Below are 26,692 nucleotides of genomic sequence, written 5' to 3' on the forward strand. Positions count from 1 at the left end.
GCAGGCGGAGCGCTCCGGAAGCTTTTCCATCCGCAGCCGCTTCCGAGGGCGCTCCGGGGCTGGGCGCTGCCGGCGGCGGCAGGGGGCGGCCATTTTGCCGCCGAGCGGGGCCCTCCTGCTGCCGGGGCCGGGAGGAGGACGAGGGGCTTGCGGTGGCCGCCGCCCCTCGGGAGGATGTTTTCCTTCTCTACCGTGCAGCCTCAGGTGGGGACGGGAGGGGGGGGGATAGCGGAGAGCAGCCGCGGGCCGCGCTGCCCCTTCGCGGTGCGGGGATGGCGGCGTTTAGGGGCTGTGGGGATCGGCTGGAGGAGCCCGGGTCGTTTTGGGGGGTTGAAGGGGGAGCCTGAGGGGGCTGCGGGGCGGCAGAGCCGCGCCGGGTGTTGCTGGGGGGGGTTGCATCGGGAATCGTGGCTTGGGTGGGAGAAGGCCCCCCCCCAGACCCCTCGGTGTGTGGGGGGAGAAGGGTCCCACAGATCCCTCGGTATTTGGGGGGGTGAAGAGCCCCACAGACCCCTCAATACCGGGGGGAGAACGGCCCCACAAAACTCTTGGCATAGGGGAGAGGAGGGCACGGTAACACCTCGTGGAATCAGAAGAGCTAACCTATAGGTGTCATTTTTTATTACTCATTTCTGTGGTGGAACCAAGGGGGTGTAAGCTAAAGTGAAGTTGTGCAGTTAGTTGTCACGGGTTGCTGTGGAAGTTAAAAAGAAACAGCTTAGAAATGTGGTGAGGTAGTGAAGGAAAAGTTCTTTAATTATTTGTTATAGAAATGAGTCCGGATGCAACCGGAAAGGCATCTTTCATCAGTCAGTGGGTAGGATGGGACTAGCGGGTTGCACGGGCTTTGGTCTGAGCCCGTGTTTTTATCCTCATGCTTTATGCTAGCAGGATTAGCGTGTTACAGTGTTCTGCTGTGGGCTTTGATAGTGCCTTCCAGATGCGGGGACCGTGTTAATTGCTCTGCTGGTGCCCTGAAATTGAGAGGAGGCGTGATGCAATTCTCAGGAATGTGTCACTCTGCACTTTTGTAGTGGGAAATACATGAGAAGGCCTTCTGAGTCATTAGGGTGCTAGCTTTGGCTCTTGCAGGCTTTATAGTTTTACTGCAAGCTTCCGGAGTTTAACTCTGCACAACTGATTCTGAGGGACTTTTCACGTCATGCAGCTTTGTCTGTGTTCTTTTTATTCTTTTGTATTCGTATCTATGGTATTTTATATGTTTTGTAATCACAGCAGGGGCTTAATCAGGAACTGCAAGGCACTGTTCCAGCAGCAGGAGCTGCAGCCCAACTCTTGTTACCTAGTGACACGCGCTGACACCAGGGCGTTTTGGAAGTGTTGCAATTACTTGGACCCTGTGTTCACAGCAGACAGAGTCATCTGCTAGAGGAGGAGCCCTGATACTGGCACACCTGGGCATCTGTACTTATTCATAAGATGGTGTTGCAGGGACCACTGAGTGTTGCTGAACTGCAGAATTAACTGTGATACACGTGTGTGCTTTGTGCAGGCTAGGTTGGTTCCTAGCTATGTTGCTACAGTGAGATCCCAAGGGATAATCCTGACATTCCTGAAGGGAAAGTATTAATTATAGTAGCAATCTTGTTTCCTTACTATTCTAGCAAGAATCCATAAGAGGTTGTCTTATTTTTTTTGTAACTGAACATTGTCTTATATGTGAATTGAGGACAGTCTCTGTGTCACCTAAATGTTGATGATCTGTGCCTGCTTCTGTATTTGAAAAATCTGGTGATTATTTTCTTTAAACTATTCTTGTGTTTGAAAACCAGGAAACGTAGCCTTTATTTTCCTCATCCAAGTTTTGTGAGCTTCTAGTTTGTCATGCATACTTAAACTTTTTTTTCTATAATTAGACGTGTCAGCTAACACTGTAGTGTTGAAACTAAGAACGTGTTGTTTATTATGCAATCCTCAGTTAAAAGGCAGAGTCCAAGATACGTAATTCTAAGTTGTGGTTTGGAATGAAAATATGTTTATAATGTTTAAATTGTTTAAAGGAAACTTAAATCATTAATTTATTTTATTTGCACAGGCTACTGTTCCTCTGAGTCACCTTATCAATGCCTTTCATTCACCAAAAAGCTCCACTACTACTGCCAGCACAGCATCCTTACAGCCTGTCCAGAGGGATTCCTCGTCAGAGCATGATCCTCAGAACAGTGAGGTACTGAAAACCTTTGGAAAATGTGGTTTGCTTATAATTGAATTCAATCTGGGTAATACCAGTTCAAGTGAATTTCATGTTTGACTCATTTTAAAAAACAATGTAACGGGACTAAATGCAACAGACTCTTAACAGATAGAATATAACTTTATCGACAGAATTTAAGTCAATGCTTTGGCAGTAAGAATTGTACAAAAATTCTGTATTTAATTAAAAAGAAAAAAATGCAGCTAGTACCTGTCTCAGTACTGATTTACAAAGCTGGAGGGGACCTGTTTCCACTTAATGCTTTTTGCTGGAAAGTAACAAAATACCTTTTCTGTTAATAAACCTGTTGTTATCTTTTCAGCCTGAGTTCTAGGAAAGTGTTTCATCACTACTTTTGAGAAAACTGTCTGAAACTTAAAACTTGTTGAGGGATTCTGGTAGATTAAGTAACATATTTGCAGGCTTTTCTTTTGACATCGGCTCTTGTTCTTAATGCTGAAAATACAGAAAGTGCAAGGTAGAGTTAGATCTTGCTATTTTTTTCATACTTTTAAAAATAATTTCTTGGGATGTTATGACTAAGATGATTGTGAGGAAAAACATGGAGTCTGTACAACTAACTACCAAAATCTGGAAATTGGCATGGATTCTGTAATTGTACTTGTTATCCTTGTTTTGTGATTCTTTATAAATATAGAGGTGTTTGCTTCTGGTGATAAGAAGCAATTTCAGCAGGAGACTTGGATTTTTGCATGGAACTAAAAGCATGTTTCATCTATTCAGTTTTGTATTTGTCTGTCTACTCCGTAGGAGAATCTGCCCTTTAATTAAAGAGATTTTTTTCTTTTAATTCTTTCTCTTTAATTCGTCATGTACTGGTTTGTTTCTTTCTATCATGACAAAAATATGAAAACAATAATTTAAAAAATTGCTACCAATGATAGGAACTTTATTTTTAAAGGAAGTTCTTAAAACAAGTTCATATATAACTATATATGAACATATATAGTATATGAACATATATATATAGAACATATATAACTATATATGGCTATAATAAACCTAAGTTTAAGTAAAGGTTAAGCTCAACTTTCAAGTCACCAAATATTGACACAGTATGTGCAGTTGTAATATCGAATAGAGTTGAACTAACGGAATGGCAAAAGTCATTATCTGAGGTCACGAAGTCTCTATAGCATGAAGTTAAACCTGTATGTGGGGGTAGTAACATCTTCTGAAGGGTCGTAGAAAACATTTTTCTGTAGAGTTTTCTGTGGGTTTATTTATTTATTTATTTATTTATTTTAAATCTTCTTACACCCATCTCCCCCAGTAGTATTTTTTAAACAATTACTAAGCTGATGTAGGAAGGCTTGATCTACTCCTTCACACCATGTGTAAATGGTGTTTAAAAATCTCCTTTTTTCTTGAGTAGAAGTGGTCTTTAAACAGAGTACCATGTTTATAGTTTAAAATTTTCTTAAACTTTGAATAGGGTGATATTGTAGATGCATCTAGAAGTCTGCTTTAAAATGGCTTCAGCTTTTGACATCTTGTTCAAGTGTTTTTCATGTAAATCTCCTTGTTGGGAATCTAGTCTCATCTTAAAAGTAGAACAACGTAAAGCTTACATAAAAATGATTTAGGAAAAATGAAAATATAATCCATAATGTTCTAACTATCAAATTAAATTTCACTGCAGAAACATTTTGAATAGCTTGTCATGTAGTTACTTCTTGGTTAAGAAAACATTAAGTCTAGTGCAGAGGGTTATATCGGGAGGCTAATAGGTACTTTAAATGGTTCAAGCCAATAGGAAAAATGTTTTTATAAGCATGTTTTTAAAATACCTATCTGAAATACACAATGTTAAAATTACTTTAATCAAGATCACTGCTTTCATAACTGAAGCAGATGCATATTACCTCTTGCTTTTTTGTAGTTTTTGATTTTTTTTTTCTGTAAGGAATTCCAGATCCTAGCTCCTACACTCTTCTAAGTACAGACTTTTGCCCTTCATTGTGTCTTCCCACCTCATGGCTTTTTAAGGTTGAACTGTGGGTATAGTTTCTAAGCATCTCGTCTTCAAGTTTCTGCTAAATTTGCTCTACCGAGTTTTTGCAGGAGAGAAAAAGAGGTGGTGTGGGGGATTTTGTCTTTTGCCTACTTGAGTGAAATAATAAGTGGATATTACTTGTACATCTCCCCCCTCACACCCTCTAGTCTCTGTCATAAGTATGAGAACGAGTTGGAAAAGGGCATTTTTTTCCTGTGCCTGCTCCAGCTATGGGAGGTATTAAAAGAGGGAATTGGGAAGAAAATTTACTTGCCACAAATGTACCCTGCTAATGAAAATGTCAATGTATGCATATGAAAAAGTTACTTTGTATTGACAATAGCAAATGTTCTTTAATTGTTTCCTTTCATTGTTCTCTTAACTTAAGAAATTGTTGTTTGTCTGAACTTCTTGGCTCAATGCAGCACTTACATTTTACAATTGACTTTGTTATTCTCATTTCTTCCCATCTAAATTAAGTAAATTGTGAACACTTATCTCTGTTTTGCAGTCTGTATTTAATTTAAGAGATCTGGGATTGTCTGATTTGAAACCTAACCAGTTCAGAGAACTCGTGAACAGGCTGCTTCCTGGCTACTACACAGAAAACAAAGTCTCTTCGCCATGGCATACATCATACATCTCTGCTGAGTCCTTCTTTGAAAATAAACATGGTATGTTTTGGAGTCAAGTGCTAATGAGAATCGATAAAATTAAATTATGAAGGTGAACACTGTTCTTCTGTAGTTTAATTTCTAGTGCTGTAGGTAACTCATAGTTCAAAAGTGTTTAATAAAATGTCTAGTTAAGAGACTAGTAATGTCTTGTTTATTGTGTGCAGGCTGTCTCTAGAGTGGCGCTTCTTGAATCATGGGATTTTAAAAAATTATCTTTAGAGATTTGAACCCAAATTTTAGAATAATTTCTTAAATTTCAGACTTGAAGTAGGTAGTTGTTAAATTTGTCTAAACTCAGCTGTAGCACAAGTGCATATTCTATTAGTGATGAGTCTGAGCTATGAATTTTGTCACCTGTTTGCTTCACCAATAGAATAAATCAGATTTTGCTCATCTACTAGCATAACACATTCATGAACATCTCCAGTTTACATAAAGCTATTCATTTTTTGTTTGAAGCAACGCTACGTGAGTGCTAAGTAAAAATGAACTCGGGATGGCAGACTATTAACTGGCCATGTAGAGTATTTCATTGCTGGAAAAAAATGAAGTGTGTTTCTTTAAAGATGTTTTGTTAGGATTAGTCTTAAATACAGGCAGTAAGGGTATCATAAAGATCCCCAGAAGTGTGTTAGAAAAAGAAGTGTGTAGTTGATGATTGAGATACTGCCTATGTGGTACTGCAGTTGGGAGGAAGAGCAGAGGACTAATGTCTGAGGGCTGGTAATGGGTTAATTTGTTTCATTAACAGGTTCTTAAAGGATTGTGCTAGAATAAAATTCATATTTAAGAAAGAAAAAATAACTTGTGTGAAAAGTAATGTTTAGTTGCCATAGGTCGTGCTTACATTTTGATACTATATTTCTACAGGTTTCGGGGATGTCTTTAGTGCTTTGCGCACATCATGTTTGTACAGACGGCATCCTAATCCCCTCCAAAATTTCTCTTCAGACCTTAGGTGTTGGCCAGGTATGAAACAGTAAACTGTACTTTTTCTTTATAACGTATTTTTATTCTGGGAAGTTTTTTTTTTCATTTTGTTTTAAAGAGGACTAATCCAGAAAATATTACGTTTCCAGAAAGAACCTTTGAATTGGTATTAGCACTGTAAATTGTGAAGATATTTTTTTGTATTTGAGCAGTATATTTCCAGAATTAAGTCAGTAATCATGGTGTTACTAGAGAATCTTGTTCAAAGATGTCAGTATTTGTGGATAATAGTTTTAAAAGATGACAGATGAACCGGCTACTTTTGAATCAAATCTGTCGAATCTGGTATTCATCCGCATTGGTTTTCTAAGGTATTTCATGACTTGTTTAAACCACTTCTGGATGATGGTGGTAACAACAGGGCTGCTTTAGCAAGAACATAATCAGGAGCTCAGGGAGTTCAAATACTGTCGTCTGTTTAGCTCTAGACTTTGTCTGGCTACTAGGTTTGGTTTGTGTCCCACAGTTATGAGAGAGATGCTGCAAAATAGAGATGCCCCATCACTGGGCTACAAGAAGGGTGCAGATTGTAGTACATTTAAAGTATGGGAAAAGCTGAAGGATCTGAGGCTTTGAAGTTTTTAAAGGTTTTAAAGTTAGCAGAAGAGACAGCAAGAGGTGATCTTCTTGCCAGTGGAGCCCTATTAGTTACCCTTCTCTCTTGCATCTTGAAGAGGCAGCAGTTAAAAGTAAAAGCAAAGGAAATTCCTGTAGGAAAACTTTCACAATGAGAATGATTAAGTTCTGGAACAGTTCCTCTGGAGAGGTTATCTCCTGAGCTGTCTGATCTGATGTTGAAGTTTGTCCTTTTTGGAGCAGAGGTTGGACAGAATAGCCTCCAGAAATGCCTTTTATGTGGTACTGTTCTATGATAATAGAAGCCCTAGTTACAATTAAACATTTGACTGCCATTGGTGATTATCTAAGAACACATTAGTGAAAGATAATATTCCTGACTTCCATGATTTATGTGATTACATCTCCATCACAAGGTTTCCTTTGTGATAGAAGATGACCTGTAGTGCTATAAACTCACTATATTTAAATGGTCACATTTCTTTTGTCAGTTTCTAACAACATGTCTAAGCTGTTCTAGTTCTCTCAGGGCACCTTTTTAGCTGAACTTTTAGACAAAGCTTGTCTTAAAGCATGAATCTTCATTCCTATCCTTCTGGATTAGCTTTCAAACATTTCATGTTTGTCAGCATGTCTGGATTTAATTCGTGTGTATGTCTGTTCTGTTCCTGGAGACAGTGATGACAGGGTTCACCAATTATCTGTAGTTCACAAAGTGAGCTCCTGATTATTTTCACAATAAAAATATTATGGAAAAAATGCATTCTAAAACATTAAGTAGCGTACTTGACAGTTCAGATTACAAGTGTTCAGGGTTGCCTAACACAGTACTAAAATGTGTTGGTTTATTTATACAGCTTATTTTTATTAGATCCAAAAGTGTCTTCATACAATTTTGTGTGTGTGTTTTTTTGTCGGCCAGGCATCTTAAATACATTGCTGTCTGCAGTTCTCTTCTCTTTCTACCATGAATATTTTGGGAAGATTATATTTGCTTTGATCAGGATAAAGTCTTTCTCATATTATAGTTTTTGAAATTTCATGTTTTCTTGGTTATTGCTGTTATTGTAGTGGTAGTAATGGATAGTTCTAAACTTTCTGTTTTTAAAGTTTACATACAATCACGGAGCTTTAAGACTTTGCGATCAAGAGCAAGACGTTTGCAGTCAACATCTGAACAATTCACCGAAACAAAGAACTCACTTCCTTCACTTTTGAAGGTAAATACAAGGAGCATTATCCAGTTGTACAGGGCTTATTCAGACCATCTCTTTCTCTTGAATGAATCTCCACAATTTTCCAAAAGTGTTCTGTTTTACTAATGTAAAAAAATTTCTTAACTCTAAAACTTGAACTAAATGACAAGGTACCATTTTTCTTACTAATACACAATTTGCTTCATATGTCATGACGATAAAGATAGTTTCAATTTTTAGGGTAGTAATTTAGATGTGAAAACACTGATTTAGAAATAAAGTTATCTGTATTCTGTTATTGTAGCTTTGTTTAAAATAACTTGGAGTCAAATTAAGTATTCATTTAAACAAAAAAATACAATTAGTTTAACATAAAAGAACATTATTTTAGGTGATTCAGCATGTGATTGATGCTTTAAGGATATACTTATTTGTGGCAACTATCTTTTTAAGATGCAGAAATTTTAAGGTGGATGTTTTGATGGGTTAAAATCTCACTTGTATACACTTAATTTAGCAATTAACTCTCCAGACTTGGGGTAGCCAGGCACTTACCAAAACCAAGTTAACTGAGGCACTCTTTGCTTCTAATTGGTTGTACAGAAGTCAGGCTAATTAAAGCGTGTTCTTATTTTATTTTTAAAGTTTCTTTGAACTCTCCCATTCTTTCAGGCATACATGATTTATTTAATCTATGGTCTAGGTATACAATGAATGAAGATACACAAGAGCTAGTTCCATGCAATGTTGCTCTTAAATTTGGTAGGGTGACCAAGCTCTATCAAAACTATACTTCGAAGATATTTCATGTTTGGAAATAACCTAAGTTGATTTCATGAAGGAAAAAGGTTAAGCTAATAACTCCCACTAAATTCAGTATACAAAGCTAGTTGTGTGCAAGGCTGTCTTAGGCTATGTCTGTCGTTTGGGGCTCTGAACATTATCTGCTTAGAGCGAAAATCAGGATGACCCTGCTGGCGCCACAGTGATTTAATGCTCAAACTACTACCTCTGTTGTCTAATTCTGCAGCACCTGAATTAGATGCTTTTTCTCCCCCTCAACAATGCTGTTGAGGTAATAAGGCAAATATATATATATCAAAACTGAGTTTACCCTAACATTGTTATGGAAAACATTTTAGGGCTTTATCCTGAGAAAGCGAAGAATTGATGTTGAGAACTTGGATACGCTAATGAAAACAAAAAACATCCCAGAGGCACAGCAGGATGCTTTTAAAACTGGTTTTGCAGAGGGCTTTTTGAAAGCACAGGTATTCCTGCAAAAAACACTTGGTAAGTTGTTTTAGTTCACGTATTTTGTTTTTGCATTCAGAAAGTGGTTTATTCCAGCCTATTTTAAAATCTTTTTGTTTTCCTTTGCAGATTCCTTAAGAAGATCACGTTTGCTTTCTTTCTTTCTCTTTGTTCTTTGTTTTTATCTTGCTATATATTCCTCATTTTTACCTGGGAAAGGCTCTTTTTCTGATGCTGGTAAGTTAACTTTCTTTTTAAACTCTTTTACTTGTGTTGTACTTCCAGTGGGTTTAGCTCAAATTAAATGTGTTTTGACATGATTGTTTTAGTATAACATTTCAGTGTACTAATGAAAGAGTTGTTTGCTGCTTTTGGCTACAGTCTTTTAAATGGTAATGTTACAAAATGTTTATGAATACAAAGTTAGCTTTTAGTGTTATTTTCTTTTGATGAAACAATTGCATGGAACCAACAGAGAAGTCTGATTGTTCACAGATTGTATTTGTCTTTGAATTTAGATGATGTGTTACCTAGGTCAGCGTAGGCAGAATGGTTTGATTTTTATTTGTAGTCACAGCCTGGTGACACCAACACAGTTGGTGTTTGCATGGCCAATTGCCATCATGAAAAATCTGGTGGAAATACAAGAATGATCAAAGGCTGAGTTAATGCAAATGGAGAATTTCAGTTTTGTGTTGAGCTGTGATCTGGTCTCAAGAAGATTTTCGTATGTGCAGAAACATTGAGGGCAAACTGGTTTTGTGTACCTGTTTCTGGATGCAGAGCTTTCTGCGCTACAAATAACCTAAAAGCACTTATCACTGAATTAACTGAAAATAATTTAAAGATTTTTTAAAAATATGTTTTATTCTTGCTTACATTTGTAAATGGAAACATTGCTTTTTAAAAGACCAGGTATAAAGGTGGAGGCTTAATATATGCATTCAAGTACAAAGTACAGTCTTGGAACAAAATGACTTCATGTGTGTATTTTGCTCTTCCTCTTCTGCTGTTTGCTATTAGTACGCTTTCGAACATCAAGTATCTTTGATGCAGCAGTTGATCCAATCCAGCTGAAAAATGTTACCTTTGAGCATGTGAAAGGGGTAAGTTCAAAAGTTAATTGTGTGAGAATTCTTTTTTGAATCATCTTTGTGAGTCTGAAGAATGCCTTACTCTGTTAAAGGAACTTCTTTTTACAAACTGTTTAAAAAGACAGATCTCTCATATTTGGATATGCCTGAAATCTTAAAATTGAAATGAACAAAGATATGACTGATAGAATAACATTTGCCATTTTTGTGAAGTAGAGAAGCAGTGCAATCATGAGTAACTGACTTGATTGCTTTGCTTTTCTCCCTGCCCCCAAGCTTTCTCAAGGTGTTTGAATCGAAGCAGAACTGTATACAGACTTTTCTCCAAGGCATAACCTGTAGTTTTCTTTGACTTTTTGCGTTTGTTTTGTATTTGAAAGAAAACCAGTTCAGTTTTAAAACCTGGTAATTGCATTTTCACGTACTTAACCCAGAGTGCTTGAGAAAGAAGCCTTATGTATATTTTGACTACTCAACACCAGGGAGGTTTTTAGTACTCTTATTTTATATCTTTGAAGCATTTAATACTTTGAAAAAGGTGCACTCTCAACTTGTTAAATTTTTGAAGGCTAGAATAGCAAATAAGTTGAATTGTGAAAGTCAAGCCATAAGTATGTAGGTTGATGTTTATTTCTGTTCAACTGTTCTTCTGCTGTTGGTAGCAAAATGAGGACCTTCCCCTTAGATAAATACATAGCTTTGTCTTTTTAACTAGTCTAATATCCTGACATAGGACTTTTGATTCCATATTTATCTTGTTGGTCAGATCTGGTCTTGAGCTGTTCAGTTATTCCTTCAGTTTTATTAACTTTATTCTTTACTGAGTCATGTAAAGGGTTGTAGGAAATAGGTTAACTTGTAGACACTTCATATCAACACAAATTGTGATACAGTTTTATCTCCTCTTTCTGCTATGTATTTTTGTTCATATAAACTTGTCTAAGTCTTTAATACAAAGGTTATTTACAAAAAGGATGGAATATTTTATAAATGCTTATTGATATTTCTTGGCATGTTTTTAATATGTAGGTTGAAGAAGCTAAACAAGAATTGCAGGAAGTTGTAGAATTCCTGAAAAACCCACATAAATTTACCGTACTAGGAGGTAAACTTCCAAAAGGTGAGAACCATTGTTCAGCAGATGTGAAAACCATACGTACCAAGGCTATGTTTGTTCTATGTTGAATGACTAATTTACAGCCTTATCTCTGAACATTTTTTTCCTTTGGGGAATCAAAAAAGCGCATGACCAAAATGGTAATAAATACCACTGTTTCATTTACTTTATATTTGGGGAAAAATAAATAGTAAAATAATGTTTAAATAAATTATTAAACATTTAAACATGTATTTATTTAATTTAGTAAATAGTAAAAAAATGTTTGTGGTAGTAGATTTCCTTACTTGTTTAAAGTATTTGAGGAACAAATGCCGCCTCAAAGAGTGTTGTGAAGTTTCTTTGGGGATACTCTTAAATGAGGTGCTTTCTTTGTTTAAGGCAGTTATGTTGCATGCTTCCTGTCTTACTGTCAGTTTCCCTATGTGTAAAAATTGGTCACCACTCTTACAGAGGATTTGAGGTATCTGACGTGTCACTGAGCACACATAGGATTTCAAAAATATTTACTGATAAATTTATGTATAACTGGTATTGATATATTTTGGAATAGAGCTTGATGTGGCCTAAGGTTTTCTAGGTCTCTTCTTTTTCTTTTAGTGTCCATAGAAGGATATCTTTTTTAAAAGTTAATAGTTTCCTGTGACCAAATTTTTTAATTCTGTTTTCTCATTTGAGAAGTATATATATGTAACATAAAATTAATATAAATACTCAACCAAGATAATGCAAAAAAAATTCTCTAAAAATCTTCAAGTTTATTAATCTTGAAAAAAGAATCTGACAAATTCCACCCCCCACCCCCGTTTCTTGCTGGTAACCTTTTAATGTCTAAAAGAAATGTAGGTGATTATCCACAATTGATTTTTCTCATGTGCTTAAAAATCTGACAAACCACAGCATTGTGATATACAATCCCAGGTCAGGTTGCAGACAGGAATGACTTCTTCCTTTCCTCTCTCTGTTAATAGACCAAACACTTTCTTATATTTTTGTTAGACTTGTGTTATCTTGGTAAACATCCAATATGAAGAAGAGACTATTAAGGATTCAGGTGCTAAATTCAGTGGTAACTTTGTGGAATAATTCTGGTTTCTGCTTTTATTTAATAGTCTTACAAGCCTTTTTTGTCACTGTTTAAATGTGGTTCAGAATGTATCTAGATCTTTTAAAGGAAACTACTTCAAACTGCAAGTAATGAGCAGTACCTGAAACAGGATGTTAAGTTTTCTGAAGCAAATGTAAATTTCTTTTAATGTGTGGAAGACACATACCTGTATAATAAGACTGTGTGGTTTTGGTGTTTTTAATGTGTTGGTGACTTTTTTCTTACTTATTTTCTTTTAGGTATTTTGTTAGTTGGACCACCTGGAACTGGCAAAACTCTTCTTGCCCGAGCTGTAGCTGGTGAAGCTGATGTTCCATTTTATTATGCATCTGGGTCAGAGTTTGATGAGATGTTTGTTGGTGTAGGAGCTAGTCGCATCCGGAGCCTATTCAGTACGTTAAGTATTTGTGGTTTTGAAATCTTTTAACATGCAAGATTAAGTAATCAGTGTGTACGTGACTTAGATTTCCATGAGCAGCAACTAACTGTAGAAACTTGCTGGTGGACAGAATGCAATTGTAGCAAAAACTGTAACTTACAATACTCTGGATGAGAATAAAAGTTATTTAATCAGAGCTGTAATGTTCTATAAACCAAATGGATTTTCTTAATTTGTCATTTAGCTATTGTAAAATGTAAATCACCGTAAATTGAAAGTAAATATAAAATTTAAGATAAAAATAGTGCTAACCATTTCAGGTATTCCCCTCATTTTTATATTGTCTCTTTTTTCTGAATTAGAGCTTTAGTATAGTATCACAGCGTAGCACTCACCTCAGGTTTCCTTTTGCACTCCCATCAACAGGCCCAGAATAAAGGGCTTTATAATAAAATGTCTCTCCCGTGCAAGCTATCAACCTAAGCAGGTTTTCTGTTTTAAATGTTTAAATAAGTAATAATACAAAGGGTGTTGGGGGAGAGTCCAACTTCTTTTATGTTGAGCACTTAGTGTCAGGCACTGATAATGTAGAAGGTGGTTTGCATTCGTAGAAGAAATGTGGCTTTCTTCATCTGGAAGGGGATCAAAATGTAGTGGATGTGTTGCACCTTAAAATGTGCTTGTCTTTCTGTTGATTAAAGAAGGTTAGATAGCTGACTTGTAATTAATAATACAGATGTGTCTAGCTGGATGAAATGAATTGCATCCTGGTGTGAATGTACAAGTCTGTCATCTTAAAGCTTACTATTGCTTTTTTATTTTGTTGTTAATACTGGTAAGCTTGAGGGTGGTGTTTTTCACTGTCAGGTAACAAGCATGCTCTATTAAAATAAGTTAGTTAAAAATAAGACCCATAGCATTTCACGTTATTTTTATTTGATAGGTTGTTTTGTACCTGAGCCTGTGAAATAAACTGTTGTATGAGTTGATAGAAGATAGGATGACTTTCTTAATCTACTGCACTAGTAATATTTTTGTACCATAAGAATATACAAGCTGATACAGAGATGAAGAACTTGCTTCTTTGCATTGCTTCATTTCAAAAATAAATTTCATTCTGGAAGGCTAAAATTGGGATGGTTCTGGTGATGCTATAACGCTTGTATTTCTATTACTCTTACATTATGAAGAATCCTAAATTACATCATATGTTTTCTGCTATTTGTGTGGTTGAAGTGTCTTTCAGCTGTTTTTCTTTTGTCAGGGGAAGCAAAAGCAAATGCACCATGTGTTATATTTATTGATGAGTTGGACTCCGTTGGTGGGAAGAGAATTGAGTCTCCGATGCATCCATATTCAAGACAGACCATTAATCAACTTCTTGCTGAAATGGATGGGTAAATATCTGGATTCTGAGGGCATAGAAGGTGCTCACTGGTATTTTGAATATTTGCATGAATTTTTCTTCTTTGACAGCATTGATTTTTTTCGTAACTTTTAAAAACACTTTCAAGGATATACATTTAAAATGACCTGTGACAACTTTCTAGTATTTGTGATTCATTCTGTATAAAAACACATTCTTGGCCTTTTTTCATACAGGTTTAAACCTAATGAAGGTGTTGTTATTATTGGTGCAACAAACTTCCCTGAAGCATTAGATAAGTGAGTATAATGCATTGATCATTTTTATGGTATGTATATGAAAAAAAAAAAAAACCACACAAAAAAAACCAGAAAAACCCCACCCCACAACAATTTTCAAGAATTAGTGTTACAGCTGGAGATTTGTTTTCCCTTGAAAAAGTTTGTATTGATGCTTAAAAGATCAAATTAAATCTCAAGAAATAGGCAACCTGCTTCTAAATATCTAAAACTTCTGCAAGTTTTTCTACTTAGATTGGTTACATTCCTTGTTTACCATGCATTTCAGTAGTTGCTGACAATAGTAGTTTACCTTATTTACAAATACAAAACCACTTAAAATTGGTTGGTAATAAAACTTTCATCTGACTTTATAGATACAAATAAGGAAAATGCATTCTTTGCATCTGCGCACCAGACATGGTCTATATAGATGTCTTTAGAAACATCAGATGGATTTGTCTTCCTCATATCTATTAGTAACAGTTTACGGTGACTTTTTAAAGCCAATATATTAAATCATCTTTTTCCTTTAGTGCTTTAATACGTCCTGGTCGCTTTGACATGCAAGTTACTGTTCCCAAGCCTGATGTAAGAGGTCGTACAGAAATTCTGAAGTGGTACTTAAATAAAATAAAGTATGATCAATGTAAGTAAATACACTGTTGTAATTATCTTTTTATATAACTGTTCATACTTGATCAACCCACTGATGTATTTTGTCCTTTATTTCAATAGCAGTAGTGTCTTTACTATGTATCTTAGAAAAAACACAAGAATTGTCTAGTACATTGTGTTATGACAATTTTCTGAGGCAGAGTTTCTTTCCAGCCCCCAACATTGTCATAGTGTCTTAAGCATTACACTTCATTTCTTCTAAAGCTGAAAGTTGTTGTTTAAACAGACAGTTTTTAAAATAATGATTCTTGTTCAGAATTTGATCATTCCTTGTTCATGATACAAGATTTTTTCAGGAACAATATGGACCCTAATGACTTTCTTTCTTTTTCCCCACAGCTGTTGATCCAGAAATAATTGCACGAGGCACAGTAGGATTTTCTGGAGCAGAGCTTGAGAATCTTGTAAATCAAGCTGCCTTAAAGGCAGCTGTTGATGGAAAAGATATGGTAACCATGAAAGAATTAGAATTCTCCAAGGACAAAATTCTAATGGGTAGGATTTTTACATACAAAAGACATAAATACGTTACAGCAGTTTTTTGTGTGATTAAAACTTTACGGAAGAAGAGAGGTTTTTGGTGTTGTTTTTATAAATAATCTTCTGCGTGGTTAATTCTGAATAGCATTTGAGACCTGAGATTAGTATGTTAAAGCTAGTATTAAAGACATTCATTAAGGCTTATTTGATACTCTGTCAAAAACGACGCATGTTGTACGTGAGCCTAGAGGCAAGACGCGAGTTTGATTTCCTCCTACTCCTCTGTTAGGAATAAGTGGAGGAGAATAGATGACCAGAAATCCAGAGCTAGATTCAACTAAGTTGCCATGTGGTAATGCAAAACTTGGAACATCTGCAACATACAGACCAAAATCTGGTCTGTTCATGCTTGAGAAAGGAAATGGGATTTCCTCAGATACCCAGAGTCATTTTGATGTACTCCTTTAAAAGGAGCTAGACTGCAGCATATAGTTAGGTCTATTTTAGACATTAACTAACACTCATTAAGTGCAAAATGTTTACAAGTAGGATATAAATTTTACTTGCATGCTGTTCCACAGCTACTTTGTACTCTTGAGTATGTATGATCTCTGTATCATCGTGGTCAGCTGTACGAATGAGTTTGTTTCCTTCCTTTAAGGGCCTGAACGTAGAAGTGTAGAAATTGATGAGAAAAATAAAACCATCACTGCTTACCACGAGTCTGGCCATGCTATCATTGCTTATTATACTAAGGATGCAATGCCAATCAACAAGGCTACGATCATGACACGAGGAACAACACTTGGACATGTGGGTATTTCTAGAATTTATTGTTGGTGCACTGTTAAGTGTTGTTGAGAAATTTGCCAACAATGTTGTTGTTGTACTTAGGTTGTAATGCATGTTGGGATATATTGAAATTTTCAGTTTAGGCAATCTCTTGGAAAGCTGGCTTTCTTTTCTGTGTGATACAAGTCTCTCTTCATTTTTTGAAATATGATCACATTTGCTTATATAATAATTCAGATATACGAGGAAAGAAATGTTTGATTCTGCTGCAGATAAAACAGCACTCAAGAGCAAGACTTCAGATGTTCTTCAAAGGACCCAAAAGTAGCAGCACTGCTCACCTGTATTTTTAATACAAACATACTTTATCAAGTTGTTCTTTATCCCATGTGACTTTTCCTAAACCTAATTGGTTACCTTCTTTCTAGCATAGATATTTTTAACTTTCTGTCCAAGTACTTGGTAGCTACTGTCAGGATAGAGAAACTTGTTTTCAGTATGTCGGTTTCTTCTGAACTTTATGCAAGTTAATGGATTCAGATAAAGAAAACCACTGCTCTGAATCCTCCAGGCAAGAAGTTAATTTGTGCTCAACCCAAATGTAGGGAGTAAGGAGAAATGGACAGAATAGATTGTTCTATTTCTGGTCCTACTTGTAAGCTTGTGGTGTTAGGTTTAAGTAGCTTAATTTTATGCGATGATCGTGGCCCAAAGGAAGCTATTTCACCTGGTAGACCAAGCACCTCCCAAGCAAACCTGATGAGTGCATAGCCTAGTAGGCAGCCCAGGGCATTCATGTTATTGCATTTATATCCTCTTCGGATTTGAACAAGAATACTTTTCAGATTATTTCAATGTTTCTTCTGTTTGTTTCGTGACCATGGTTCTGTATCTTCCAGGTATCTCTGCTCCCAGAAAATGACCGATGGAGTGAAACTAGATCTCAGTTGCTTGCACAGATGGATGTCTGCATGGGAGGAAGAGTAGCAGAAGAGCTCATATTTGGAAGTGATCACATCACAACAGGTCAGCTGATCAGTAGTTAGAATCTCTGATCAGAGCTTATGGGCAGAAGTGTTTAACCTGGTGTCAGTAATTAACTTAAATTTGTTTGCTCTCTAGGTGCTTCCAGTGATTTCGACAATGCTACTAAAATTGCAAAACTGATGGTGACTAGATTTGGAATGAGTGAGAAGGTAGCGTGTCATCACTTCGTAAATACTGATAGGGGACAAAGAAATGTTCTGGAACTGGCTGTCAGTGATGAGAGGCAAAGTAGTTCTGCTGAAAAAGAAGGTAGTTCAGGCCTTATGATTGGCCCTGCTATAGAGAACTCAATGAGAAAAGCTGTCCATTTGACAGTTTAAAAATCAGCTTGCAAGATCTTCACCTCAAAACAACCTTGAAACTTTCTAAAGTCTACAGAAAAAAAAAATCTAAACCCAAACTTTTTGGAATTGAGGATACTCTTAACCTGTAGGGCAGGGGAAGGCGAATGCTGAGTTTTGTATACTTCTTAAGAAACCTTTTTAGTTATCATTATTTTCTGTTAAGTGCTAGTAGTCTGAAGTTCTTGCTTTCTTTTTGATTTTCTTTTTAAATAAGAAAACACTTAAGGTTCCGTACTATGACCTATGGAAATAGAACTCTGCAGTGACTATGCAGTTCATGAATATGCTTCTTGTTTTGCTGAGTCTGTTTCAAACACTTCAGTAAACATTATTTTATTTGTTTGCATGTATAAGAAATGGGTGCTGAAGGTCTTACAGAGTATTTTGTGTTATATTGCAATAGTGGCAAAAAGATTTTTTGTTTGTTTGTTTAGCTTGGTGTTATGACCTATACTGACACCGGAAAAGTTAGCCCTGAAACTCAGTCTGCAATTGAACAGGAAGTAAGAACACTTCTGCGGGTAAGATTCTCCCCTTCACTCTAACACATTTCTTTTGAAATGACTTGAGCATCAGCTCACTTGATTACTGAATTTGTAATGTGTACCAGTGAGAAAACATAGGTGGTTGAAAGTAATTCCCAAGTATTTAATGTAGCTGCAACTTTGAATCTCTTCGTATCAAAACTTTTTATAAATTGTCATGCAGGAGCAGTGGATAGCAAGTTGATGGTGTTGGGTTCCTAGTATGTTCCTTAGCACTTCCTCTTGTGTAAACACAAGGATTTGTATTTTGCCTGTTTAATTCACAGGAAAAAAAAAAAAAACCTTTTTTTTTTTTTTTAGAACAGATGTGAATGTTGTCTTTTCCTCCCACATTTTATAACTTGCAGCTAAATCATTTTGTGTAAAAACAGAGAAATGGCCATATTAGTTCAGATCAGAGAGTCATCTGGTCGGGTATCCTGTTCCTCACAGGCATCAGAATCAGATGCTTAGGGAAGTTTATATCATTTAATTATCTTGGAACTTCCAGATCTCTGTTCTGGTATTTGGAACTAGTTTGGTACAGGTGGGAGAATTATTTATGTCCGATAACATCTAAACCATTAAAACTTTTTTGCTGAAGCTGTTTCTGAACTGACTTGGTCTGTCTGTGTAGAACTAAAAGTTAAAATTGAAGCTAATAATGCTGCCAGTGTATTTCTACTTGAAGCAACTGATAACTTGTTGGGTACCTTTCAGCTTTGTAAAAGTACATTATACTTTGAGAGTTTGATAACCTTTTGAAAACTTCTAGCTTTGAGGGAATATTTCTTGAATGCTGTAACACTGTCCGTAATGTAACATTTAATATATTTAATAAGCACCTTTTCAGATCTTGTAAGTCTCTATGTCATATGTAAAAATACTCAGACTTGTCTCTGGATTTTATTTTCAGTTGTAACTTTTGCAAAATGCAGAGGTGGCATACAGCTACATTTTCTTGAGCAATTATGGCAGCTAGGTTTTAAATCTTTGTGGGATAGGAGCTGTGCTATGTGAGGCACAACTTTAAACATGAGCTGTATTCACCCAGAAACAACTTTTTAAATAGAATATTCCCGTTACTTTTGTTCTAAAGTTTTATAACCTTCTTTTACCTTCCTTTTTTTTTTTTTAATATCAGGACTCATATGAGCGAGCAAAGAACATCTTGAAGACTCATGCAAAAGAACACAAGAATTTAGCAGAAGCTTTACTGAAATATGAGACTTTGGATGCCAAAGAGATCCAAATTGTTCTGGAGGGAAAAAAACTAGAAGTAAGATGATGACTTGTGTGATACAGTAACTGATAATCTGAAGAATGTACATCTAGCAATGCAGTAGTCTTAAGCAGCATAGCTTTTTTTCCCTTCCTGATGTGTGTATGGCATTAGTGACACGGTAAGATTCTTCTGTCTCTTGTGAGCTTCTGTTACTTATCTATTGTGTCTCATCAGAATAAGACACAAAAATAAAACAGGTTCCTCATCTTCTGCTCCATCTACTCTTCCCACAAGAAGTTATTCAGAAAGATAAATCTCAGGGTTGAATTCAGTGTTTTGGTTTCGTCAGTCATGTTGAAGCTGAGAAGAAAAATGTGCAGATGTACTGGTGTGTTTTGGCATAGGTTCCTGGGTCACACCATAGCAGGTACGCTTGAAGTGAAACTCCATAATATAATAGGGAATGTTTTATGGGTAGTGACAAATTGACAAGTAAATCAGTAGTATGTAGTCTAATGCTCATAATCTGTTTTGAGGTTAGAGATCACTTTTAAAGAAAACTTATTTAAAAATGTAACAAAATATCCGTATAAGTGAAGCAGCTACAGAGTGCATCTCTATTAAAGGGAATTACGAGATTTCTGTGTTAGACTAAAATATTAGTGATTGTCTTCTCAGTGCTCTTGGGGTTAGAATACACACTTATGTCTGGGAGAGGAATTTTGATGCAAAACCAATAACAGGCTAAACATGTCTAAACCTCTTTGGACCATGTTTTGGGCAGAACCATGGCAGGGATAAGAGAAATACCTGTAACCTCTGATGTGCTGCTGACAAGATTCTTTAAAAATTTTTATTACTGCAGTAGATGGATCTGATTTGATAACAATGCTTTTATACTGCTGGAGATTCTACAGAATTAGTTTCTGCTAATACTATGTATGAGCGTTTGATAATCCAACAAAGAATTTCTTCAAAGAGGACAATATTGCTCACTAAAAAGTAGTTCAGAAAATGTTTGAAGCATGTGTTTCAAATAACATTCCCAGTCCTGTTCAATAGAACTAGGGAAATAAAACTTTTTTTCCAACACTTACAAGAAACTTCTGGAAATTCTAGGCTCGTAATAAAAACCAGTTTCCAATCAAGTAGAAGTGTTTGCTAGCAATTATATGCCAGTATTCTTCTGATCCCATGGAACTGGTTTTTAGGAGTAACACAACTTTATCATAATCTTTCTGTACAATTAGTTGTAGACTCCTGGGAATACAAACTTCTGTTGCAGAGAAGGCCTTTATTATTACGTTAATGTTGAAGGTTAACATAGTTGGAGATGAAAATAGTTGGGCCGGTGCCAATAAGTGTGAATGGAAATTGGTAACTACATTTAAAACTAGAGTTAACATATTTTAGAATTTTCTGGGTGTAATGCTTGATTATAGCCTGGTTTTCCAGTAAGATCACGTGTTTTTTTTCTTTCAAAACTAGGATAACTTTCTATTTGCTTATTTTTCCATTGTCAGCTAGTGTAGTGACATCCCCGTGCAGCGTGGGAGAACTTCCAAACGTTATAAAACAGTATACCAAATGCCTAGGCTGACTAGTTACAGTTGTACATGTATTTTAGAAACATGCCAATGGAAACAGAAATATACTGCGTATTTGGCATCTGTTTTTGGAATAATAAAGGTTAAATTTAATTATGAGCATTGTTTTTTTTCCTTTTATTTATCACTGTATATTGCTACAAAATGTAATACAGAGTTCCCTACTATGTAAACTAAGGTATTATAAAACATTTGAACCTGTAAATAAATTTAATAGTTATGGCAAAGCTTCACTCTCTAATGATATTTCTGGGGAACATTCTCCCTAGAAATTCAGGCCTCTTTTTCAATACGTGCTTCAGTAATGGGATTTGGATGGGAATTCTTCCAGCTAAATAATGTAAATCAGTATTAGAAAACAAACCCCTTTCACTTTTGAAGTCACTAAAATCTGTATCAAATGATCTATTTTGTGGCACAAGTCCTGAGCTCTAACATCTTTCAAATGTTGCTTGCTATATGTGAAGATTAAAACAGGCGGAAGACCAAATAACAAGCTGGTTTAAAACTGTTATCCCTTGTCCTGTCACTATGCTACCTGACTCCTTCCCAATCTTTCCTCTAGGTCCCCCTTTTAAGTACTGAAAAGGCTGCTAGAAGGTCTTCCTGGAGTCTTTTCTCCAGGCTGAACAACCCCAACTCTCTCAGCTTGTCTTCACAGTGCTCCAGCCCTCTCATTATCTTTGTGGTCCTCCTCTGGACTCTGTCTGATGGGTCCCTCAGTCTTTCTAACGCTGGGGGCTCTTGAGCTGGATGCAGTACTCCAGGTGGGGTCTCATGGGAGTGGAGCAGAGCAGGAGAAACTTCCTGTGACTCCTGGCTGTGCTTCTTTTTATGCAGCCCCACGTATGATTTGGGCTTTCTGGGCTTCAAGGATGCATTGCCAGCTCTTGTCCAGGTTTTTCATTGACCTGTACCTCCAAGTCCTCCGCATGGCTGCTCTCAGTACACTCATTCCCCAGTCTATTTTGATGTTTGGGATTGCCCTGACCCAGGTGCAGCACCTTGCGCTTGGCCTTGTTGAGCTTCATGAGGTTCACATGGGCCCACTTCTCAAGCCTGCCCAGGTCCCTTTGGATGGCATCCCTTACCTTTAGAGTATCAACTGCAGCACTCAGCTTGGTGTCATCTGCAAACTTGCTGAGGGTGCACTCAATCCCACCACCTGTGTTAAAGAGGATATTAAACGGTACCATTCCCACTGTGGATCCCTGAGGGACACCGCTAATCAGCGATCTCCACCTGGACATTGAGCTGTTGATTGCAACTCTCTGGATGCAGCCATCCAGCCCCTTCCTTGCCCATTGAATAGTCCATCTCTCCAGTTTGGAGACAGGGATTGTTGTGTGGGACTGTCAAAGGCCTTACAGAAATCCAGACAGATGATGGTTGCTGATGTCCACGTGCACTGATGCAGTCACTGCATCGTAGTAGGCCACTAGATTAGCCACGCACAATTGGTGAAGCCATGTTGGCTGTCTCGAGTCACCTACCTGTCTTTCATTTGCCTTACCATCGCTTCCAGGAGGATCTGTGCCATGATCTTCCCAGGCACAGAGGTGAGGCTCACCTATCTGTGGTTCCCTGGGTCTGTCTTTCTGCCCTTTTTAAAAATGGGAGTGATGTTTCCCTTTTTCCAGTCACTGGGCACTTTGCCGGACCACCAGGGCTTTCAGTTTGTACTGGAAGTTAACTGATAGTGTCTGGGTGATGTGACTTCCAGTCTGCTGTCCCCACCAACATGCATTATGAAGGAAAGGGGATTCTGCTCTACTGGGTCTATGAAACAGGTCACAAATCCAGATGGAACAAGGCTTCGTCACACTTGCTACGGCTTTCAGAAGAACCATGCCACAGCTGTAGATTTGGACTGAATGGTTTTATACCTCCTAGATTCCTTTTTTTCCCCTAAATCACAAATACTAGTTGCCATTATTCAGTTGTTTCTGACAGGTAGCTCACTAAATTGGTGACAAATTACATGCTGGCTCTTCATTCGGTGTTTTGTCCCTACAGGTTAAACACCGTCATTTATTATTAGCTCACATTTCTGTGAAAGCTCCTCTGTTCCATTGATGCATCAAAGGCTGGGTTGTCACAGATAAACACAATAGACTTTATGCATTTAGTTTTAGAACAGACCAGCTGGGTTGCTTTTATTTTGCCCTCAATCAGGGTATGATTCTCTCTAGTAAATTCTAGCCCTGGCGTGCCAATGGCATGCCATCTAGCACTACGGCTACTGAGGAGGACCACAGAAGTTCAGTCTTCTCCAGTAATCCCTTCAGAAAATGCAGCCAACAAACTAAACAATCTTATTAAAGCTACACGTTGTTTAATCCAAGCAAGAAAACTGCACAGCAAGAAAAGATGCGTGTGAAAATGAAACGTGTCAATTTGTCTTCCCTACGGGTTTTTTGTGCTGCGTTAGGAGCCTGAGCAGGCTTAAGTCTCCCGAGGGCTTATGAACCACTGCAGTCTGACAGTGCTGACCTCTTGATCATCTTGCTGTAAAACCTCAAGGTTCGAGCCTCTTGGGGAAAATTGGCTCAGTGTTGGGCTGAGTGACAGCATCAAGGTAAATAGCCAGAAGATGAAAACAATTAGTTGTTGCCCCCTGCGTACATCTACTGACAAAACTGTAACGTAATCCATGAAGCTGGGACAATATTCAGTGTTTATAATAATTTACTTTCAATACATTCAGTAAACAATTCATTACAAAAGGTTTAACAACATCAAGGTTACAAAGTCAAGCACACAAAAATAGAGAAAATGTACATCTGTTCTGTGCACCTTTATACCTTCTGTTATTTGCTGCTTGGCTTTTCTTAAGCCTTTGCTTCTCTGTTGTATTGTTCCGTCCTTCATTTCTTATATTCCCTGAAAGCCACTGCACTTTAATCTACATACAATAAATATATAATATTTTATGTTTAACTCATGGACAGTCCTTATTATTTCTATACCTAATCTCTTGATCTTTAGACCTGCCAAAGTGTCCAAAAAAGGTTAAAAATACTGGAATGAAAACAAGACCATGAGCAGCCCCAAACAAAATAACGAGAAACATAATCTTGAAAAATGTTCTAAAGATGTAGGTTTTTGCTGCAGCCAGGACCACTACTCCTAATATAGTAGAAATTGCACCTTGTAATACTGGGTAACCTAGCTGGTGCAGAGCTCCTATCATTTTTTTGTTTGCTGATGACTCTTTACTCGTAACAAAGGCATAGGAAATATGAGCAGAAAAATCTACTGAAAATCCTATACAAATGACCAGGTTGATCATGGATATGGAATCCAGGTTGACATCCCAAAATGTCATGAAACCAGCAACACCGACTATAACAGAAGCTATAGCAAAGGTCACCCACAAGCAACACAGCGGGTTGGGAATAAGGAAAAGAGCGACAACGAGCATTGCCCCAGCAGCAACGACAACATTCTGAATGGTGTTCTGCACTATGACCAGGTATTGGTCGTAGTATATGAATGCTGGGTGGTACACCTTTAGTGAAATATTGCATTGCTCAGCTTTGTCTCTTAACTGATTTAAAAGATTTTTCTCATCAATGGCTGACGTAACATTCACTGTCTGGATGAAGAAACGTGAAGCTGTTATTTCATTGTGAGTCTTGTTAATGTCCCACTCAAAACCGGGATAGTACTGAAACAGTTGACTTAAATTATTCATGAAAACATCCTTATTGCTAATATTTACGGAAAATATTTTAGCAAGTAGTATGTATACTCTCAGCCATGACTCTGTGAGGTTCTTATCTACATAGGAAATGTTCTCTATATCCTCTATGCATGTCTCAATGTCTTCACGAACATGCTCTTCCCAGTAACTTACAGTCTCATTAATAATAACCATGACCCTAGGTCCATATTCTGAGAAGTATTTGTCATCATCATCATAGTATGGAATAACGTAAGAGTCATCACTAGCCAGATTTCGAAGATCTATGCCCTCCCTTATTTGAGTACACCCATAAATACTGCCACCCAAATATGCTCCATACAGCAACACCACAAGTAGCTTGGTCCATTTATCTGTCAAGAAAGGACCATAATAGTTTTTAAAGAATAGGCTCATTGGATGTTCACTCTCTGTCTCATTGGTTTTTAGCTGAGATGATTCACTAGAACAGCTGCCTATACAACATGCGTTATACAAGCAGGATGTCTTTCCTTGCTTCACTGGCATACAGGTTAACCAGTGTCGGTTTCCTTGCTCCCTTTTATCATTCAGAACAATAATTGCCCCAAAGAAGGTCATGGTGTATATATAGCAGAAGATAAAAGCAGTGCCGGTATAGAGACAGAATGATTTCACAGAAGGAAAAGCAGTCCAGGTGCCAATGAAGAAGGCCAAGACATCTGTGAGAGTGGTGACTGTCACAGACAGCGCCGCTTCGCTGTAGGTGTCGGCCAGACGAGATTTAATGTCCGTCTTTCTTGCACTTTGTTCCCAGGAAGCGATCATGATGAACATGTCATCAACACCAACACCTGCAAGAGAAAGAGTTAACCCTGCATTGCACAAGGCAGCTTCCCCTGACACCCAGCAAAAGCACAAAATAAACAGCATTTAAGGCTACATGGAATTAAAAAAAAATAATAAAAGAAAGTGGGCTACTAGCATTGCTTTAGCGCTGATGCAAGTTAAAGATACAGGAAAACACATCCTTTGTATGCAGATGGCTCTGTTACCTTTCAAAAACTCATAGTGACTGGATGGATTGTTGATCCCCCACCCTGTTCTGCTGAAGGACTGAGCACTCCTAGTTCATCGCCTGAGAAGTGTTTTGTGTCTGTTGTCCATGTGCCCACAGATGTAAATTCCAGATTTATACATCGCTTATTCTGATGCTTTACTATTCTTATCAATAAAAGCATCTCCTACTGTCCCTGGAATCTCTTCACCACTGCAACAAATTAGACCAATAATTTCTTGCTCTGTCTTCAGCAGACAGTGAGAAGCTGGAAGAAGTCCCAAGCATTTCAAGAGGTACGAAGAATACACAGCAAGTTTGTTAAACTGGCAAAATACTTATTTAATTGCTTTTAGAATTACAGCAAGTCAATGAACAAAGCACTCCACCTGAGAGGAAAAAAAAAAAAGCCCGAAAGGACTGCATGAATAGAACATGGAGAGTAACTGGTTAAGTGGTAGAAACAGATCTAAGTGGAGGGAAGAAGGATAGGAAATGGTGAGCTAGACAATAAGCAGAGAAGAGCAAAATGAGCCAAGGATGGCAAGAACACATTAGCAAGAAAGACAAACGGACAAGTACCAGTTCATGAATAAAGGCAGCTTAGTGGCAGGTGGCTGAAAGTACTTTGATCTTCCCTGAACCTCTCCTAGAAACTGCATTCTGCAAAGCATGGTACAGCTGCATGTAACAGCTGGTGTATTTAGATAAACCAAACTTGGAGTTCCCTACTATGTCCAGGTTTAAAAAAATCAGATCTCTCTGCTGTGAGCAAGATAGTGTCCAGGAAAGAGGTGTGCTGGGGCTGTATCCTCTCTTTGATATTCTGTTTGCACACTTAAATCATCCTGTTAGAAGGCAGCATGATAACAGTCCGTAAATTAATCAAGGATTGATAAAAAAATCAATTACCTTTGATATATATGAAAGAACAAGGAATGATCAACTTAATGCTATCAGGGACACCTCAAAAGTTGTTGAGATGATTGTTAGAAACACCTTCCAGT

General features: G+C 37.2%; 2 protein-coding genes across 2 annotated transcripts in view; one reads left to right on the plus strand and one right to left on the minus strand.

Annotated features, from left to right (window-relative positions):
* Nucleotides 1-21,063, plus strand: YME1L1 (YME1 like 1 ATPase). The gene is made up of 19 exons (XM_083822937.1): nucleotides 1-204; nucleotides 2,057-2,188; nucleotides 4,744-4,906; nucleotides 5,780-5,878; nucleotides 7,586-7,695; nucleotides 8,814-8,964; nucleotides 9,055-9,162; nucleotides 9,949-10,031; nucleotides 11,049-11,139; nucleotides 12,484-12,636; nucleotides 13,888-14,020; nucleotides 14,226-14,288; nucleotides 14,804-14,916; nucleotides 15,285-15,440; nucleotides 16,087-16,238; nucleotides 17,117-17,243; nucleotides 17,340-17,413; nucleotides 18,043-18,129; nucleotides 19,277-21,063. The coding sequence occupies exons 1-19, from the start codon at nucleotides 175-177 to the stop codon at nucleotides 19,418-19,420; spliced, it is 2,169 nt and encodes a 722-aa protein (XP_083679063.1). The 5' UTR covers nucleotides 1-174; the 3' UTR covers nucleotides 19,421-21,063.
* Nucleotides 19,560-26,692, minus strand: part of PTCHD3 (patched domain containing 3) — a 13,029-nt gene continuing 5,896 nt past the window's right edge. Inside the window, exon 4 of the mRNA XM_083822934.1 lies at nucleotides 19,560-25,482. Within this exon, the coding sequence (XP_083679060.1) occupies nucleotides 23,906-25,482 (1,577 nt within the window). The 3' untranslated portion in view covers nucleotides 19,560-23,905. The remainder of the gene's footprint in view (nucleotides 25,483-26,692) is intronic.

The sequence above is a fragment of the Anser anser genome (genome assembly GCF_964211835.1).
Source record: "Anser anser genome assembly, chromosome: 2".
Taxonomy (NCBI): Eukaryota; Metazoa; Chordata; class Aves; order Anseriformes; family Anatidae; genus Anser; species Anser anser.

Bases quoted from the DNA above. Each gene is read 5' to 3' on its own strand.
- YME1L1 (XM_083822937.1), top strand. From the start codon at position 175: ATGTTTTCCTTCTCTACCGTGCAGCCTCAG. The intron at 7,696-8,813 runs GTAAATACAAGG...AAAACATTTTAG, and splicing joins CACTTCCTTCACTTTTGAAG to GGCTTTATCCTGAGAAAGCG. The intron at 9,163-9,948 runs GTAAGTTAACTT...GTTTGCTATTAG, and splicing joins AGGCTCTTTTTCTGATGCTG to TACGCTTTCGAACATCAAGT.